Source organism: Gossypium arboreum, chromosome 3 (assembly GCF_025698485.1).
Source record: "Gossypium arboreum isolate Shixiya-1 chromosome 3, ASM2569848v2, whole genome shotgun sequence".
NCBI classification, from domain to species: Eukaryota; Viridiplantae; Streptophyta; class Magnoliopsida; order Malvales; family Malvaceae; genus Gossypium; species Gossypium arboreum.
Window position 1 is genome coordinate 68,053,815 of NC_069072.1, and position 17,770 is coordinate 68,071,584.

Genomic DNA, 17,770 nt, shown 5'->3' on the forward strand with positions numbered 1-17,770 from the left:
TGTTAGGCAACCTGGGATGACAGAGTATTAGATTTGTGTATTGGTTCTAAGTCAATGTCTGATTAATAGGGTTATAAAAATATGAATTAAAAACATGATAAATGAGAAGAATGTGATTGAATTAATAATCTTATTATATATATATGTGATATGTGGAAAACGACAACATGTGAAAAACCACGTGAATCGGTTTAAATAAGCATTAGGGGTCGAATCAAAGTTGAAGAAGGTAGTAGAATAAGAAAGAGAATTGGATATTAAAATAAATGATAGAATAGCATTGAAGAAAATAATATTAAATATCATATCGATACATAAATGTATATGTATGTAATTTATTTAGATATGTTGCACCTTTGTTAATAGAATGGATGATATAAATGTTAGTTTAATTATCAAATGAAATGGTGTGTGAGAATGATATTCTTATATTGAATAAGCAAATTGATTTGGTTGAATTGTGGCATATCTGGATTGAATTATTATATTGAACATGCTCATTCTGTGACTTGAATCACGGAAGTATCACTAAGCTTTATTGCTCAATGTACGATTTGTTTATTTTGTGTGCAAGTTTAGGTCAATCTCGAAGCCCCGAGATGTGATTCAACATCTAGCCAACAATCATCAACTCAACAATGTTTGTATAATCCATTTCACTTTAATATATGGCATGTACCTAGGGTTGAGTCGGTTTTGTATATATATGGATAAGTTGATATTTAAGTAAAAATGGTTAACTTGATATGGTTAAATGGTATTGTAAATATCATGTTTGAGATGGTTGAAATTGAAATGAACTTAATATGAATATGTTATGTTAAATAAAATGCATTTGTTTCGAATGGTTAAAAATGTAGTAATTGTTATAGGTATTAAAGTATTGAATGACATTCTGTGTAATGTATATAAATAAGTGTATTTAATGTTTAGAATTGAGCATATGAATGTGACATATTTGGTTAAATGATTTAATGGAAGAATTGGTTATGTATTTAGGTGAATTGAATAGGTAGAAAATGGACCCCTTTTTGGAATCAAGCAGTCAAGTTGCGATTTCGGGCTCTTGACATTGTGACAAGAAATCGTCAATGAGTTGCATCGCAACGAGGAATCCCTGAAGTCACAACATAAACTCAATAATTTATAAATTTTACAGTTTGGTCCTATTTCAACCTCGGGTTAGCATAAGAGCTTTTGTAAGCTCGTATAAGACCCGGAAATGATAGTTTCATATATTCAAAAGGATTAATATAAATATTCACATGTGTTCATGGTTATATTGAATTGTATTTGATCATATTTTATTCGGTAACATATGTGGCATCCCGTAACTTGGACTCGGTGATTAGGTTGGGTATGGGGTTTTACATGATTTTTGTAACAACCCATTTTTCAGTGAAATCGGAACAGTTGTTTCGGGACCACAAATCCAATCCAAAAATAAAATTTATTTTTATTTTATTATATGGTCCGTAATATGTTAGGAATGTCATGTGAAAATTCTGATAATAAAATTTTATCAATTTAGTGCTTAATGATGAGATGGAGTAAATCGCATAAAATGCAAAAGTTGAATTCTAGTAGCTAGAAGGATTAAATAGCTATGGAATTCAAAGCTTGAGGTCTTTATATGGTAATTAGACCATAAAATAAAAGTATATAGATATTTTGGTGACTCATCCATGGAAATTTAAAAAAGGGGCAAGGACTAAATTGGAATTTGAAATAATTTAATTAATTAAAAAGATGATAAAAGAAAATATCATCTTATTTACTCATCCTCTTCCCAAAAAATACATGGAAATCCTAGGAGAGAGAGAAGAAACTTTCATGGCTTAATTGGGTAAGTTTTCTTGTCTCGTTTTTAGTGATTTTGATATTTTTGAAACCGGGATAGCTTAATCTATCTATTTGAGGGATCAATTTGAAAAGTTATCAAAGTGTGGAAGTTAGGTCATAGATGTATATGTTGAAAAATTGAAATTTATGGTAGAAAATGAAAGGTTGTTGATAGATAAACAATTTTTACAAAGTGATTTTTTATGAAAACATGATTTAGAGACTAAAATGTAAAGTTGTGAAAATTGATTAAAAATTCTGAAATTTATAGAAAATATGTGCTGTAAATTTTATGTTGAAATTTTGGTTAGGCTTGAAATAGGGAGTAAATTGCATGAATTTCATTTTCCGAGCCTAGAGACAAAATTAAAATTTATAAAAAAGTTAGGGGCAAAATGATAATTTTGCCTAGGACGTAAATTGAGTCCAAATGAATATGAAATGTGTGAAATTGATGATTAAAGTTATTTATATAGATCCAGACAACACAAATTCGAGGTTAGATCGACGAAAAGAAAATGTTTCGGATTAGTAGATTTTATACGCGAAGCAGTGTCGAGGTAAGTTCGTGTAACTTAATCAAGCATGTAAATATGTTAATTTGAATGTTATGATTATATGCAATATGAATTATATTTATGTGACTATTATAAACGTGTGAAATGATAACATGTTTGGAAATGTTAGAAAAAGGGTAAAGTTTCGTTTGAATATTGAATTCCGATGAATATATGTGCTTTCCCGAAATGAATGAGGTCCTGCATTTGTTGCTGACGGGATTTAGCTCGGACGAGTAATCCTATTGACCTCGTTATGGAAAGGATTTAGCCTGGACGGGTAATCCTGATATAATCCCTCTCAAGCATATGTTACAATTAGGGTTTAGCCTGGACTGGTAATCCTAATTGATCTCTTCTGAGTATACGTTACATAATGGATTTAGCCTGGACTAGTAATCCTGTAATACGATATGTGGCTCGAGAGTGTGGTCATTGCTTTAGTACCCTATGGGTGCTTTTGAATAAGAATTGACGGGTTATTGAATCGTACACCTCGAGTGTGACATCCCTAATTTGACTCTAGTCGGGAAGTGGTTTTGAGACCCTAAAACCGAGTCACACAAGAAATTGATTGTTAAATTTCATGTTTATATTATGTTACAAATTGTGTGTGAAATTTTGATGCTTTGATTTTGTCAATTGAATGCGAATTTAATCAAAAAGGGCTTATGTGAGAAACATTGAAAATGTGTTGGTTAATTTTTAAAAGGGCCAAATTGTTGCATGGATTAAATATGGGGACTTGCATGTCAAAGTCCCCATTTTTCATGATAGTGGCCGGCCATGTTGATGTTTATGACAATATATATGTATTATTTACTAGTTTTAAGGCAACTAAATGGTTTTATAATTTTTATAATATTATTGAATGAAGAAATAAGTGAGAAAATGGGTGAAAGAAACAAAGTCCTTGTTCTTGTTTCTTCTTGGCCGGTTCTAGGAGAGAAAAACAAAAGAAAAACCAAATGTTGTTTCATCTTCTCCCTTAGTAGCCGAACCTTGAAGAAGAGAAGGAGAAAAGTCTAAAACCATTCGGCACTTTGATATTCTTCATGAGGTGAGTTTCTTGATTAAAATTTGATGGAAATTTGATGTTTTTGGGATGGATGTTAAGCTAGTTAGGCAACCAAAGGTTCAATTTTTTTTGTGTGTGGCTATATGTGCATTTCGCCATGGTCTTTGCTTGAACTTGAGATTTGTAATGTGATTTTTCCTAAATTGTCTATAAATTTCTGGTTGTTGATTTCATGGTAATGGTATATTGAATCCATGATTTGAATCCATGAAAATTTAGTGAGGTTGCATTCGCAACTTGCTTGGAATTATGAAATGATGTCCAAAATTTGTAATTTATGCTTATATATTGAAATAGAGCTTACAATTAATAGAACCATGTACTAATTGAGGATTTTATGTGTTAAATTTTGGATGTTGGAGTTTTAGCTTTGAAATGGTTGTTAGATGAGTTATAAAGTACTAAAACTGGAAAGAGAAAGAGCTTAAGGCATGGTTAGTATTCGCCATGATGAGAAGTAAGAAAATTATGTTTGTGGTTATAAAAGATTTTGGGCATTCGGCTACTCGAGGAAAGATGAGAGACATGCTTATATGTTTACATGCGTATTACCGAACATGATTGTGAATAATGATACTAATAAAACGGTTTGTAAGTTATTAATAAGGGTCTTTGACATAGATACTTGTAAATAAGACAAATGTCACATATTTGGAACCCTTACATGTTATTTGGCTTTAGTTAATTATTGTAGAAATTAAAGCTAAATGTTATAAGGAATAAGTGTATTTCTTGCTAACCGAATTATAATATAATCGAATGTGGTTTTACACAATAGTGATGTGATAAGTTTAAATTTGGTTCATTAGCTCAAGAACTCAGGGAAACAAAGTCGGATCGTGGAAAAAGGGGAAATTGATCGAATAGTCGGATTGACGTACATTAGCGATCGAGGTAAGTTTTAAGTATTAAAACCTATATTGTGATTGAGTATGATATGTTAAGCACATATTAAAAGAATCATAACTTTATTGTAAGTTTTTATGCATATAGCCTAATGGCTATTATGAAGTATAGGTAAGTTATTGATATGATATGTTGCCAAATGGTTATGATATTATGAAGTGCTAAAAGGATATGTCAGAAGAGTAAATTTGTGATAAACCTGCTTAGGACAGCAGCAGTAACATGAATTTACAAAATCACCATAAATTGATGGACTTGAATTAGAGGCTGAATAAAACATGAAATTAAAGCTTAATGAGTCTAGTTTCTTATAAAAGAAACTGTGTAAGCAAAGGAATTTCCGATAATGAGATATTTGAAGTTGTGTGAGACAGTGCAGAATGATACTGTAATCCTCTATTCTGTTTTTAGAAAATCATTATAATTTGTACAAAAATGGTTATAAGATAAAATTTATATGCTTAGACTCCTTAATGAGTCTAGTTTCAAATGAAATCAAATAGAACACATTTTTAATTCTGTACAATGAGAAATTTGATTTGTAGTGAAGAGTGGTCAGATTAGTCAAACAGTGAAACAGGGGAAACTTTAAGAAAAATCTGGTATTGATTGGCCAAACCTAAAATTCTGAAAAATTTATGAATGAAATATATACGAGTCTATATTCAGGGAAAATTAACGGCAAGTGATTCGGAGCCTTGTAGCTCTGGTTATAAATAATTTAGTGACAATTGCTCAGGAAAAACAGCTCGTAGTGTATATATGTGATAAGGCCTAATGGCCGATGTGATGAATGTGAAAGTGTAATTATGTGGTAAAGCCGAATGGCTAATGTGAAATACATGTGTGATATGTATATGTGGTAAAGCCGAATGGCTAATGTGAAATACATGTGTGATATGTATATGTGGTAAAGCCGAATGGCTAATGTGAAATACATGTGTGTTATGTATATGTGGTAAAGCCGAATGGCTAATGTGAAATACATGTGTGATATGTATATGTGGTAAAGCCGAATGGCTAATGTGAAATACATGTGTGATATGTATATGTGGTAAAGCCGAATGGCTAATGTGAAATACATGTGTGATATGTATATGTGGTAAAGCCGAATGGCTAATGTGAAATACATGTGTGATATGTATATGTGGTAAAGCCGAATGGCTAATGTGAAATATATGTGTGATATGAATATGTGGTAAAGCCGAATGGCTAATGTGAATGTTGTAACATGCGATTAAATGTACATGAAACTTGGAAATATATTCCGGGTAAGACCCGATGACTACGTGTGGAGATTATGTCCGGGTAAGACCCGATGACTACGTGTGGAGATTATGTCCGGGTAAGACTCGATGACTACGTGTAGAGATTATGTCCGGGTAAGACTTCGTAATAAGAATTGCTTATAAATATATTCAATGCGAAAGGTTAAACAGGTATGTACTCCAAGTTTATATATGATGCATACGAGAGCAATCTATGGGACTATTCCTATGATTATATGACATCGGATTAGTGTGAGAGGTTATGTGAAATCATACGATATATCTATGTCACATGAGCTCACTTTTATGTGAGAGCTTATCTACCTATTGTATATGATTAGATGTGCATATTCGGTAAAGGGATGGTATGCCCGAAGGAAGAGTGAAATGAAATTACGAACAACTATGTTATAATTTGATTGTTATCTGTTGACACTGCTTAAAACTTACTAAGCATTGTAATGCTTACTCCGTTTATTCTGTTTCCTCTGTCTTATAGGTCTCATTGCTTGCGGTTACTGTGCTCGGGATCGTCAAGAACTAGTCACACTATCACCATCCACTGCTTGGTACTGCTACGTTTTGGAATATCTTATGGCATGTATAGAATAGGCTAGTAGTGAGAGGATATTTTGGTTAATGTATAGGACTACCCTTTTGTTGTAGGTCATGTACCTTTCGGTTTTGTGTAAATTTGGATAGCCATGCGAAAATGGCTTAAGTATACTTTGATCATAGCATTATAATCATTTTGTAAGTTGCCCGTTGAGAGGCATGGAAATGTTGGTAACGGTTAGCCATGGGAATGGTTATGCATGATCACTTTTGGTATATGTATGATAAACCTTAGTTGATCCATGGAGGATCATGGGATAGGTAAAGTTTACCCTTAAAATAGATGCTGGCAGCAGCAGTGATGTGGATGTGAAAATTCACTCATAATAGTAGAAATGGAAATAAAATAGTGAATAAATTATTTAATTGAACCTTGATGAACCTACTTTCATATAGAAGAAACGAAACGGCCATATGAATCGGATTTTTAGAGATATTCAAGTTCTCGCGAAACAGGGCCAGAACGGTTTCTGGATCCCCTTTTCCAACTTTGAAAATTCACTATAAATTAACCAGAGAGAATTAGAATTTATTCTCTATATGTACAGATTCCCTTGTGAGTATAGTTTCTTTAGAAACGAACGGCATAAGTGTTGGAGCCCTGTACAGGAAGATATCCAAGTCGTAATGCGCAAAGGTCAGTGTAGTCGAACCCTGAAACAGGGGTGACTTTAACTAATAAACTGTACTAATTGGCTTGACCAAAAATTCTAGAAAAAAATGTGTAGATGGAATTATGAGTCTAGTTTCAGGAAAAATTTACAGAACTGGTTTTCAAGTTCTGGAACTCGAGATATGATTTTTAAGGTGACAGTGATGCAGTTAGCCAGCTTGTCTGGGAATGTTAAAATGGATTGTGAAAGTTAATCGGTAAATGCTCAATCAGTGAATTTAGGCTGTGAACCCCTCGTGTCCGACTCCGGCAACGGTCTCGGGTACGGGGTGTTACATCGAGTGTACTGCTTGAATATCCATCGGAGTTTCAATGATTCAACGAACAAAACTCTTAGCATGATGAGAGAATTACGAGATGAAAGGATAATGTCTTGAAAGAATATTGCATGATGAGCTCATCTATGATTACTTGATGTATACAAAAGTTTTGTGACTAACATGTTTGATTGAATGCATGTGTTTAGGCAATTTTTTCAAGTTGATGGAAAACATGACTTTGTATGCTTGATTTAATAAAGGGGATTGGTAAGTTTAGTTTCCGTTATATGAACTTACTAAGCATATAATGCTCGAAAGCTCGAGAAGGTTGGAGGTCATTGGAGTATCATCACACTATCCATTAGCTCATTTTGGGTATATATAGTAAAATCATTTTGGTATTATGGCATGTATAGGCTAACTTGGCCATAGATGGCTTAAATATATGGCTTGTAACCTAGCCATTGGAATGGCTGGTAATGGTTGTTTTTTATATACTTGTAATGCCACACTATGGTAGCTATATACATGTTAAATGGTTGTTCAAATTATGTTTATCATATGGAATATATCAAGGTAAGATTATAAACATGTATGCATGTAATGATATGCCATGTTGAATGATAGAGTTTGCTCAATTTGAATGCTTGAAATGGTTGGTATTTGGATGTGAGTTTAAGTGCAGGTCATTAGTGTGATTTTGGGTGAGAAACAAAACTAGGAATGGCTTTATTTTGTCCACATGGGCATGTGTCTAGATGTTATGTGACACATGGCCTGGTATATAGGCGTGTGGCTAGGCTGTGTGTCTCCTGCACCTTAAATTTAAGAAACAGAATGCTCAGAATTGAGCACACGGGCAGAGACACGAACATGTATCTCAACCGTGTGTGCTACACGGCCTAGAACACGGGCGTGCATCTTGGCCGTGTGAAACCTGCACCTAATTTCAAAAGAATTTAATTAACCACATGGCCTAGCACACGGGCGTGTGGCATGGCTGTGTGCACAAGTCAAAGAGTTACATAGGTACAAACACAACTTGCAGCACGGGCGTGTCCCAAGGTCACACGGGCGTGTCCCTTGGACCATACGGGCATGTGAGCCCTGTAACTTAGAAAATTTTTGAAATGTCGCGAAAAATTCTTAGAGTTTCTGATTAAGTCCTGACTTGATCCTAATGCTCGTATTGGGCCTCGAGGGTCCATTTAAACGACGATATGAATAATCTCAGTTAATGAATAGTAATTTAAGTGAATTATCTGAAAATATTCTGAAAGTTTTGGTAATGCTCCGTAACCCTATTCTGGCGACGGATACGGGTTAAGGGGTGTTACAATAATCACATTATATATTCTACTAGAAGATTTCATACCAGAACAGTGATCTTATTATAAGTCAATGCTTTCCACTATTCTACATTGACTAGAAAAATTAACCATGCATATGCATATGACTTATATCATTTCTAGTCAAAACCACTTCTAGTCCAAACTTATAACATAGATTAAAAAATGTGTAATCATATATAAAAACCTATTTAGCTTATGGTTATTTAACAGAAACAGCAATCAAAATAATTTATATTATATGATCATCTACAAACTTTCATTTTAGCAATGAAAATAATGTTTCATTAATATCATCCAAATGCTAGTTACTAATATCATGATTTAAATAAACAAATTAATTCATATATCAAATTAAATATATATCATAAAAACGAAAGAATATTTTTGTACTAAAAAATTCACTCACAAATTGGATGGAATGAATTAAATTTCAATTCTCCAAACTTATTGTTTATTTAGAATGCACTAATAGGTGCATAAGTGACTCTTTAAAATGACATCACTTTTCAAGTTGAACTTTTTGGTTTTAAGAGATCATTCCAACCCAACCTGTTAAAAGTAACTGTTGGATTCAATAACATAAATTTTTAGCTTAGGAAGGCTTTCTTGAATGGTCATAATACTTTTATTGGATAGAAGTCTGTTAAACTAATGTTTGAAATGTTGGATCCGATGCCTTGAATGTAGTATATTTGTTTGTAAACTTGTAATTTTTTTCAAACAAATTGGTTAATAAAACAATTCGTGGATTACATTAATATACTTTTTATAATTTTCATCATGTGATTTTTGCTTGCAAAGCAAAATAGGAGCAAATATTGGCTCACTGATTGTCTAATATTTAAACTAATACTAAGCCGTATTATGTGGTCGGATCATAATTCAGAAAGATAAATTATATTAGTATACAAACCTAAGCATGTCATTAACCTAATCGAAAATGAGCAAACCAATTGAAAGACTAATATGTCGCCAATTAAGTTCAATTGGGGAGATACCTTATCTAAGGAGTCGAAGCAGATGCCTCTCAGAAGATAGAGACATAGATGTGACTGGCTGCACTGACAATACATCAGACTGGACCTAAGAAGAATAGATCTTGAATCCTTTTATGGAGTTATTCACTTGTGACGATCAAAGTGTAACATAACTTGATCTTAAGTGGATAATAGACTATGTATGCGTAACTCGTATACTTTTGATGTAAGTAGAAGCCTGAGTTCGAATAGATAATAATCAAAAGTTGGTGCATTGGGTATACTACTTCTGCAGTATGTAGCATCATTCACAACAATAGAGTTCATAGCTCGAGATATAGGTAAATGATATCCTTTCATTGGTATTACATGGTTGATGAAAAGTAAATATGACTATAGGTTGTTAGTCTTTGTGATAAATGACTTAATTATTATTTGATAGTAATTGAGTTTTCATGAAGGAAGATATAATGGTTACCATAAGATAAAATAGGATTATATTGGAGAGAAAATGGAAGTGAGAGAAGGAGAAATAAAACAGCGAGCTTAATGATCGCATATGGGGGAAATGGGAACAATACTATGTGTTACAATATTCTTAGTGCTTGAACCATTTTGAGCCAATATTTTCTTTGAATTCATACCATCCTAAACCTAAGAATGTTACAAGCATAAAAACACTATGCAACCTTAACATCTCTGTTTATAAAACCAAAACTTGCAAAACTTAGTGAGAAATGAATAAGTTAAATTCCTTCTTGTATATATACATTATATCTACATATCTTATTTTGATGAAATTATATGAATAAACTATTTTTCTATGATTGCCTCTGTATCTATTTACTCTGTAACTTTGTGAACTAGGTTGATTTGATATCAAATTTGTGAATTTATGATTCATCATTTTTAGGTTGTATAATAAAAGAATCGATCATACTGTACATATCCATCAATTGATTCTCAAGTCTCACTAGTGATCAAAAGTCCTTTAATTCGCATGTGTAATGTCTTAGTTGTTTGCTTAAAGACAAACAAAGACTTAAGTATGAGAGATTTTGATCTGTCGTAATTTGATACATCAAATTACGCTCACTAGAACATTTAATGAGTTTGTTCTCAAACAATTTACAAGTCTTTTCTATGCCTTTTGTTAATTTTTAGTTTTTAATAGTTATGATTGTTTTATTTAGTTTTAGCCCTTTTAAGGTCAAATTGGCAAAATAGTGTCGTTAGGAGTCTAATGGTGTGTTTGAATTTGTTTAGGAAGACGAAAATGGCCAAACCTTGAGGAGAACTACACCTGTCAAGGGTGTCATTGATGCTAGGATGTCACGAAACAGCCTTCATTACTTCAGGGGTGCAAGACTTTAACAAAGAATCAACCTAGAGCAGACTATTGAGAGTATTGCGACACTAAGGGTGATTGTGTCTTAACATTGAGCCCAAAGTTACGACACCAAGCCTCCAAGGTCGTGATACCACTATTGATTGTTGAAGTGAAGAAGTCATGGCCACTACCGAGGATGTCAAGACACCAACCGATCAAATATCGCAACATCAAGAACTCCTAGAGTCAAGAGTGTGTCACTGTCGAGGGTGTCACAACATTGAAGCTTGGATGTTGCGACACAACTGCTTGATAGGGTGAAAAATACTGTAGGGGTAGTTTTATGTCCAATACCAACACAAGTCAACCCGTACTCTTTTAGGACATTTTCGTCAATTTTAAGGTTGATATTTTTGCTGTACAAAAGATACTTTGGCTATCAAACTTAAAAGGGCCACCTTTTTATCATCTTTTTAGCTTAGTATTTATTCTTTTCTCCATTTTTTTTTAGGTTTTAGTCTTTACCTTTCTCATCTTGATAGTTTTAGCTGGTAGTTTTCTTAGTTTTTACTCTAGATTTCATTTCCTTGCACTTAGATACAAAAACCTTGCTTTGTATTTTGATTTTCATTTAAATCCTTTAATATATTTCATCTTTATCAACTTTTAAAAGTATTTAAATCCTAAATTTGGTTGTGCTTTCTTCTCCATTATAGCTGCTTTCATCTTCTATAAAAGCTTCATCGAGAGTCCCAAAGATTTTCTAGCCTTCCTTTTTTTATGTTTCCTTTAATGAATTTTTTTAACATATATTTGACTAATGTTTGTGTATTGATGATGAGTGGTAACTAAATTATGATGGTTGGTTGATGAAAGTGTTGCATGTTTAGTTTTTGGGTGAAGGACTAAATTGTAAAAATTGGACCAAGTTGAATAGGTTCAAAACCTAGAATTGATGCCTTTAAGTGGACAATTAGATAGGTGAGACTGAAAGGAGAGCCTATTGACAACCAATTCTATCATCTTGATTTAGTTCAGTGAGATTGAGAGATGAATCAAACTAAATTGTCTAATTTGGTAAAATGGCGACCGAAAGGTAAAATTGAACCAATTAGGAGTTTGAACCATTTAAATACCTAATCCAAGAATTATCTAGCAACATGGAACTCAACCGACAACTTTATCGCTTTGAATTGATATTTTACACTTTTGACTATTTTTCAATTTAGTCCCTCTGATTATTGGATAGCTTAATTAATCATTGATGATGAATTGTCGTACTATAATATCTAGCGAGTAACTAGCTACACTTCATAATTGCATATGCTTTCCTTACTAGTCACCTTATCACCCAAGCTTTCTTGTGTTTGATCCTCGAAATACTTCGTGTTCCATTGTAAAACAAAAATTTACAACTAACCTGTCACACTTGCAGTCAAACTACTTTATTCTTGATAGTTTGTGTTGATATTCTTGCCTCATCATGGACATGCTGAGGCGCGGTCAATAATATTTGATCTCACTAAGGTTTAAGGATGACTAACTGCAAATAGGCATGTTTAGATCACATTGCATATAATTTTCATGCTATACATCCATACTTGATCTATATCACTTGGTTGCATTAATATAGGTGATAAAAAATGGATTTAGTTATGATATATGTAACATAAGTAACATTTGTTCTATGTTATCATAATTAATGGATGAGATTGTTTGGATTACCTTTTGAATATAATAGTTAAGTTTTTAGCGTAAAGTTATATAATGACATGTAATTATAAGGTAATTAGTGTGTATATATATATATATGTGTGTGTGGTCTAAGTGGAAGATTATTGGATGATATGGACATCACACACATACACACATAATAAAAAAAATTACATGTTATTATTTACTATTATAAAATGTTAGCACAAATTAAAGTGATTTAATTTGGTTAAGATTCATTGGGTTTTAGTTATTAAATAACATATGAGCTAAATATGTGAGATACTCTAATAACTAATTTCTAATTAATAATGCACTGTTTAAAAATTCAAATTAATGTGCAAAAGTTATATATAAGGTTATGATCCCAAATTACACCTTCCTAACATTTCTGATATTCCATCTTCAGAAAAGAGAAAGACATATTCTTTACAATACTTGTATTAATTTGGAAGATTAAGCCCAAAAGACTTGAAGGTTTCAAGATATCAATAAATTCAAATATGCTTTACATTTAGCTTTTGTTTTTGATGATTTGACATGACAGATCCTAGTTTATTAAGTTTTATATTAAAGTTTTACAGTTTCAACAATAAAAGCAACATATTGTCTCGATAAAATATTAATTTGATGTCAATTTGGAATCCTCACTAAAAGGTTTATACTCGTTACAAAGTCTATCTAATGTCCAGAGCTGGACCATTATGGTGGCCTAGGGGCACCTTGCAAAAAAATTTGAGAAATTTTTAGAAACTTTTAATTAGGCTCCCAAAATTTTTGAAAAAAATTCACTTTTAAGTTTTTAGAAAATTTTAACAAAGCCCTTTAAATTTTTAAAAATTTTCATTATACCTTTTATTTTTTAAAATTTTAATTAAGTTCTCTTAAAACCTTTGAAAGTTCTCACTTATCTCACAAAAAATTTAATTAAACCCCCAAAATTAAAAAAAAAAATTCTCACTTACTAACCTCCCAAAACTTAATCCCAAAATCTATAATTCCCAAAACTGATAGGAAGGTAGGGAATTATTTTGAAAAGTATATCTTATTAAATTTAAAAAAAATTATAATCTTATTAAAATCAAGACTGAATTGAGATAATTTATAAATTTTAATTTTTTTTTATAATTATAACGAAATTGATAAAATGTCTAATCGTTTAAAGCTATAAAATTATCACGACTTCACGTACTTAACAAAAGAAAAACCAAAACACCATAATTAATTGGACCATAGTTGAGTCACCACAACACAGTTTACCCTAACGTGAATTGCTAGTTGTTAGGTATAATGTTTCAATATTTCGGGAAGGTGATAAACGTTCTCATTCCAAGCAAGAGGGAGAAAATATGGTTTGGTGATACATAGAATCATACCTAAAAAATTCAGATGTGATCTGATGCCGACTTTCAATGCATCACCCATCAAAGACAAACATTAATCAGCTCTTAAGAACTGTGTCACAATCACTGTACACCCATAGTTTTTAAGTATTACCCAACAATGTAGACATCATCAAAAGATAGTATGACTGCTTTCTTGTGTATAAACCAAGGGCCAATGTACATCCAAAAGGGGAAAAAAAATTATCCTATATGGTCGGTCATTGTTAAGAAAATGTTTCAGGCCTAGCCTAACTCTAAAGCCACAATGAATCAATCAATCTACACGACTGCTAAATCACGGATATAGTCTTCCCACATTTCGGTCGCAATTGAATCCCTTAACTGTGAATTAAGTTCTGGTTGCTCTGCTTCAAATGCAACTTCCAGATCATGGGTATCAACAGGCATTATTGCTTGTTCCACCTCTTGTGGAGCCAATGATTCTTGTATCTGTAAGGCAGTCTGTGGTTCATACATTTTAAAAAGCATGTCATCTGGTTTCTCCCTACGGATGTAATTATGCAATGCACATGCGGCTACTACCAATTTCACTTGTGTTTGCAATGGGTAGGGAGGAGCCGACATCAAAATAGGGAACCTTTCCTTCAAGGCCCCAAAAATACGATCAGTAGCATTTCGCAGCAAGAAGTGTCGTTGATTAAATAGCTCCTTGGCATCTTGGCGATGATAACCACTGGGAAATTCATTTGAGTTATAAGAGACACCAAGATACGGGGCAATAAAGCCTGGCATATTTGCATACTTGTTATCCACAAGGTAGTATCTTCCTGCATCAATTAAATTTTTCATCCAACAAGAAGTTTAACGCTACATATGTTGTCTGTATATATGTTAAGATCCCATCCCTTAAAAGTATACTTAGATTAATTATTCAAACACTATGCAAATATGTCAATCTACTCAGCAACCCAAAAAAAAAAAAAAAGAATTAGTAAGCGTTTATCTGGTGAATATGTAAATACCTTCAGGGACTTGCAACTTATTGCGCCTAGTAAGTGCTGAATTTAGAACTCTCAAATCTGATGCTGAACCTTCCCAGCCAGCTAGAACATAATGGAATTTAAGATCAAATGAACAAGCTGCCAGAACATTTTGAGAAAGTAAACCATTCTTATTTCGGAAAGGTCCTTGCTCATCTACACCAACCATCACTGGAACGTGTATGCCATCAACTGCTCCAACACAGTCCTAGGAAATGTTGTTGAAAATGAGATAACTGTAACCCAAATATAGATATTAGCAGAACTACATCATTTAGGGGTACCTTAAAATATGGATAAAATCGAGGATCCTGCGAGATTTCTGGAGGAACATCAGATCCTGGAGGCTGAAAGAATTCTAATGAAATTGCCATAATTGCATTCAGAACATTATTGAAATGGCGACTGATGGTTTCACCGGAGTATCTAAATAACTCCTGAACAGCCCGAGTCCGTAGGTTATGGCCAATTATGAACAAGAAAATAGCTAATTGCTCCTCAATCTTGATACGATTTGTATGCCGAAGTAAGCCTTTGCCTTGCAGAATATCACATAATTTGTAAAACACTGGCTTATCCATGCGAAAATTTTCCAAACACCGCTCACTCTGTCCATTAAGGACCTCATCTACAAACTTTGTACCATTCAATGCAAAATTATGGCCCAGTTCTTTCGGCACAAAATTTCCATAGATTCCATCCTTTTCATCATCAGAGCTCTCCATGAGAAAACCAGCCACTGCACTTAAGAAGGCAGATCAATCATCACCATAAAAAAAGATGTAACAATTTTAATGCAACAAGGAGCTAACCTACCCTACCCAAGCACAAAAGTACACCAGTTAAACGCAACAGGTTAGAAGTTAATCAATGCAAACACCCTCTAAAGCCCTCATGCTAATATTTTTGGCTGAAAGCATAAACTGATCAAACAATAAAGTTCATGGAATTATAGCTGCAAAAATCTTTAGTAGACAACATGAAGAATCCTCAGAATCTCTATCCAGGACATACAAAGAATTTATAGACCAGATCACCACCTAAAAAATGAAATATTCTAGTTCCCATCGATTAGTAAACTCCACATTCAATATCATTAGTTAGTTTGGTGCCTTACTAACAAAGAAATAATGAAGCTAAATATTACGCCTCACAAAATAGTAATGGGCAACTACTCCGGAATCCATCTCACCACAACTGAAATGAAGTAGTAAATAGTGTAACTAGAGATATATCCTATAAAATCACCACTAAAATAAAGATCAGAGTAAGAAATACTAATGAGGTAGTGAACGCAAGAAATAAGTAAAAATATCATGAAATTTGATATTTCGAGGCTTCAGTTGCAGTGATAAAACAATGGGTGCTCTGAAATCCAACGCCATCATAGACTTTGCTATAAGGTCCTTATTTTCTCATTTTTCAATTCACGTCAATCAGGGTAGGAACACAATAACAACAGTAAACCAAAGCAAGACATTCTAGCGCAATGCTATATTTTTCTTAAGAAGAAAGTATGACTATTATTGTGTTCAAAACAGCTGCTTTCTCTCTAAAGCCATCCCTGAAATTGTTCAAAAAATGGAATAATCATTCTTTGTTTAGCCACAGCTATTCACCAACTGAAATCATAGCACAACTTTTTCCCCAAGTTTCTCAAAATGTCAGACAAAAAACCATAAAAAGAACATAATAAAAGCTGATGAAAAGGATCATAAATAAACAATGAAGGCTTTTGTTATAATGAAAAAAGAAATTCAAACAAAAAAAATCCAAGAAATGCGATTCAATGTATAGATTCAAACCCTAATATCCAAGAAATGCGATTCAATGTATCCTTTTGAAATCTAATCAGCCACATTGGAGGGCGATTCCCTCCACAACAATCTCAAACTGATAAATAAACAAATATAGCTCCCTGGCAGAGACATAATAACAACAAAACAAACAACAAATATTTCAGATATAACAAACAATGATATGTGGAGAAGGTGTAGATAGATTATAGTGGAGTAACAGCTTTTTTCTAAGAATAATAATATCAAAATGTAAGGAAAGAAGGAATAAATGGAGGAATGTTGCATTTTGGTAGAGAAAGAAGAAAAAAGCAATACCGGAGAAAAGCGGGGTTTGAAGGAGGAGTGGAAAGGGTAATTTAATTTACATGAAATTGAAGGGAGAAATCGGGAGAGGAGTGTGATAGTAGTAATAGGAGCAGCAGGCCAGCAAGAGAAAAAGGCAGCAATTTTGCAGAGTCTCTCCACTGTCTCCTCCACTACTGGGAGGCTTTTCTTCTCGCTTCACTTCAGGAGCAGGGTTTAATATATATTACTATTCAAACATTTGCGTGCTGTCTTTCGACTACAATGTTCAGCTCGGCCCATTTTCATTATGCCCCTTCCCTTCTCTTCTCTTCTAAACAACCCAACCCACCCTTATTTCATCCCATCAATTCATAAATATATATATTCTTCTACGCGCCGATCATCATCTATTGTTATATTTCCTCCATGGATATTTTCCTGCTATTGTCCTGATCAACATTTTGTATTAAATGAAAAAGGTTTTTAATGTCATTAATTCAACGATTGAACTTCCAATTCCATTGATTATGTTTTTTTTTTTTTGAAGTATGGCGGCCAACATTTTGTATTAAATGAAAAAGTTTTTAACGTCATTAATTCAGCGATTGAACTTCCAATTCTATCGATCATGTTTTATATTTTAAATATGGGTACAGTTTGTAATCTCGCTGGATAAAAATTTGGATTTGAATACTCCATGTAAGAGGAAGACTTAATTTAATATTACTT

General features: G+C 33.0%; 1 protein-coding gene across 1 annotated transcript; it reads right to left on the reverse strand.

The window, feature by feature from the left end:
• Positions 1–13,872: 13,872 nt before the first annotated feature.
• On the reverse strand, positions 13,873–17,417 carry LOC108454598 (uncharacterized). The gene is made up of 4 exons (XM_017753111.2): positions 17,072–17,417; positions 15,242–15,696; positions 14,940–15,165; positions 13,873–14,744 (listed from the first exon to the last, which is right to left on the reverse strand). The coding sequence occupies exons 2-4, from the start codon at positions 15,680–15,682 to the stop codon at positions 14,236–14,238; spliced, it is 1,176 nt and encodes a 391-aa protein (XP_017608600.1). The 5' UTR covers positions 15,683–15,696; positions 17,072–17,417; the 3' UTR covers positions 13,873–14,235.
• Positions 17,418–17,770: the final 353 nt, after the last annotated feature.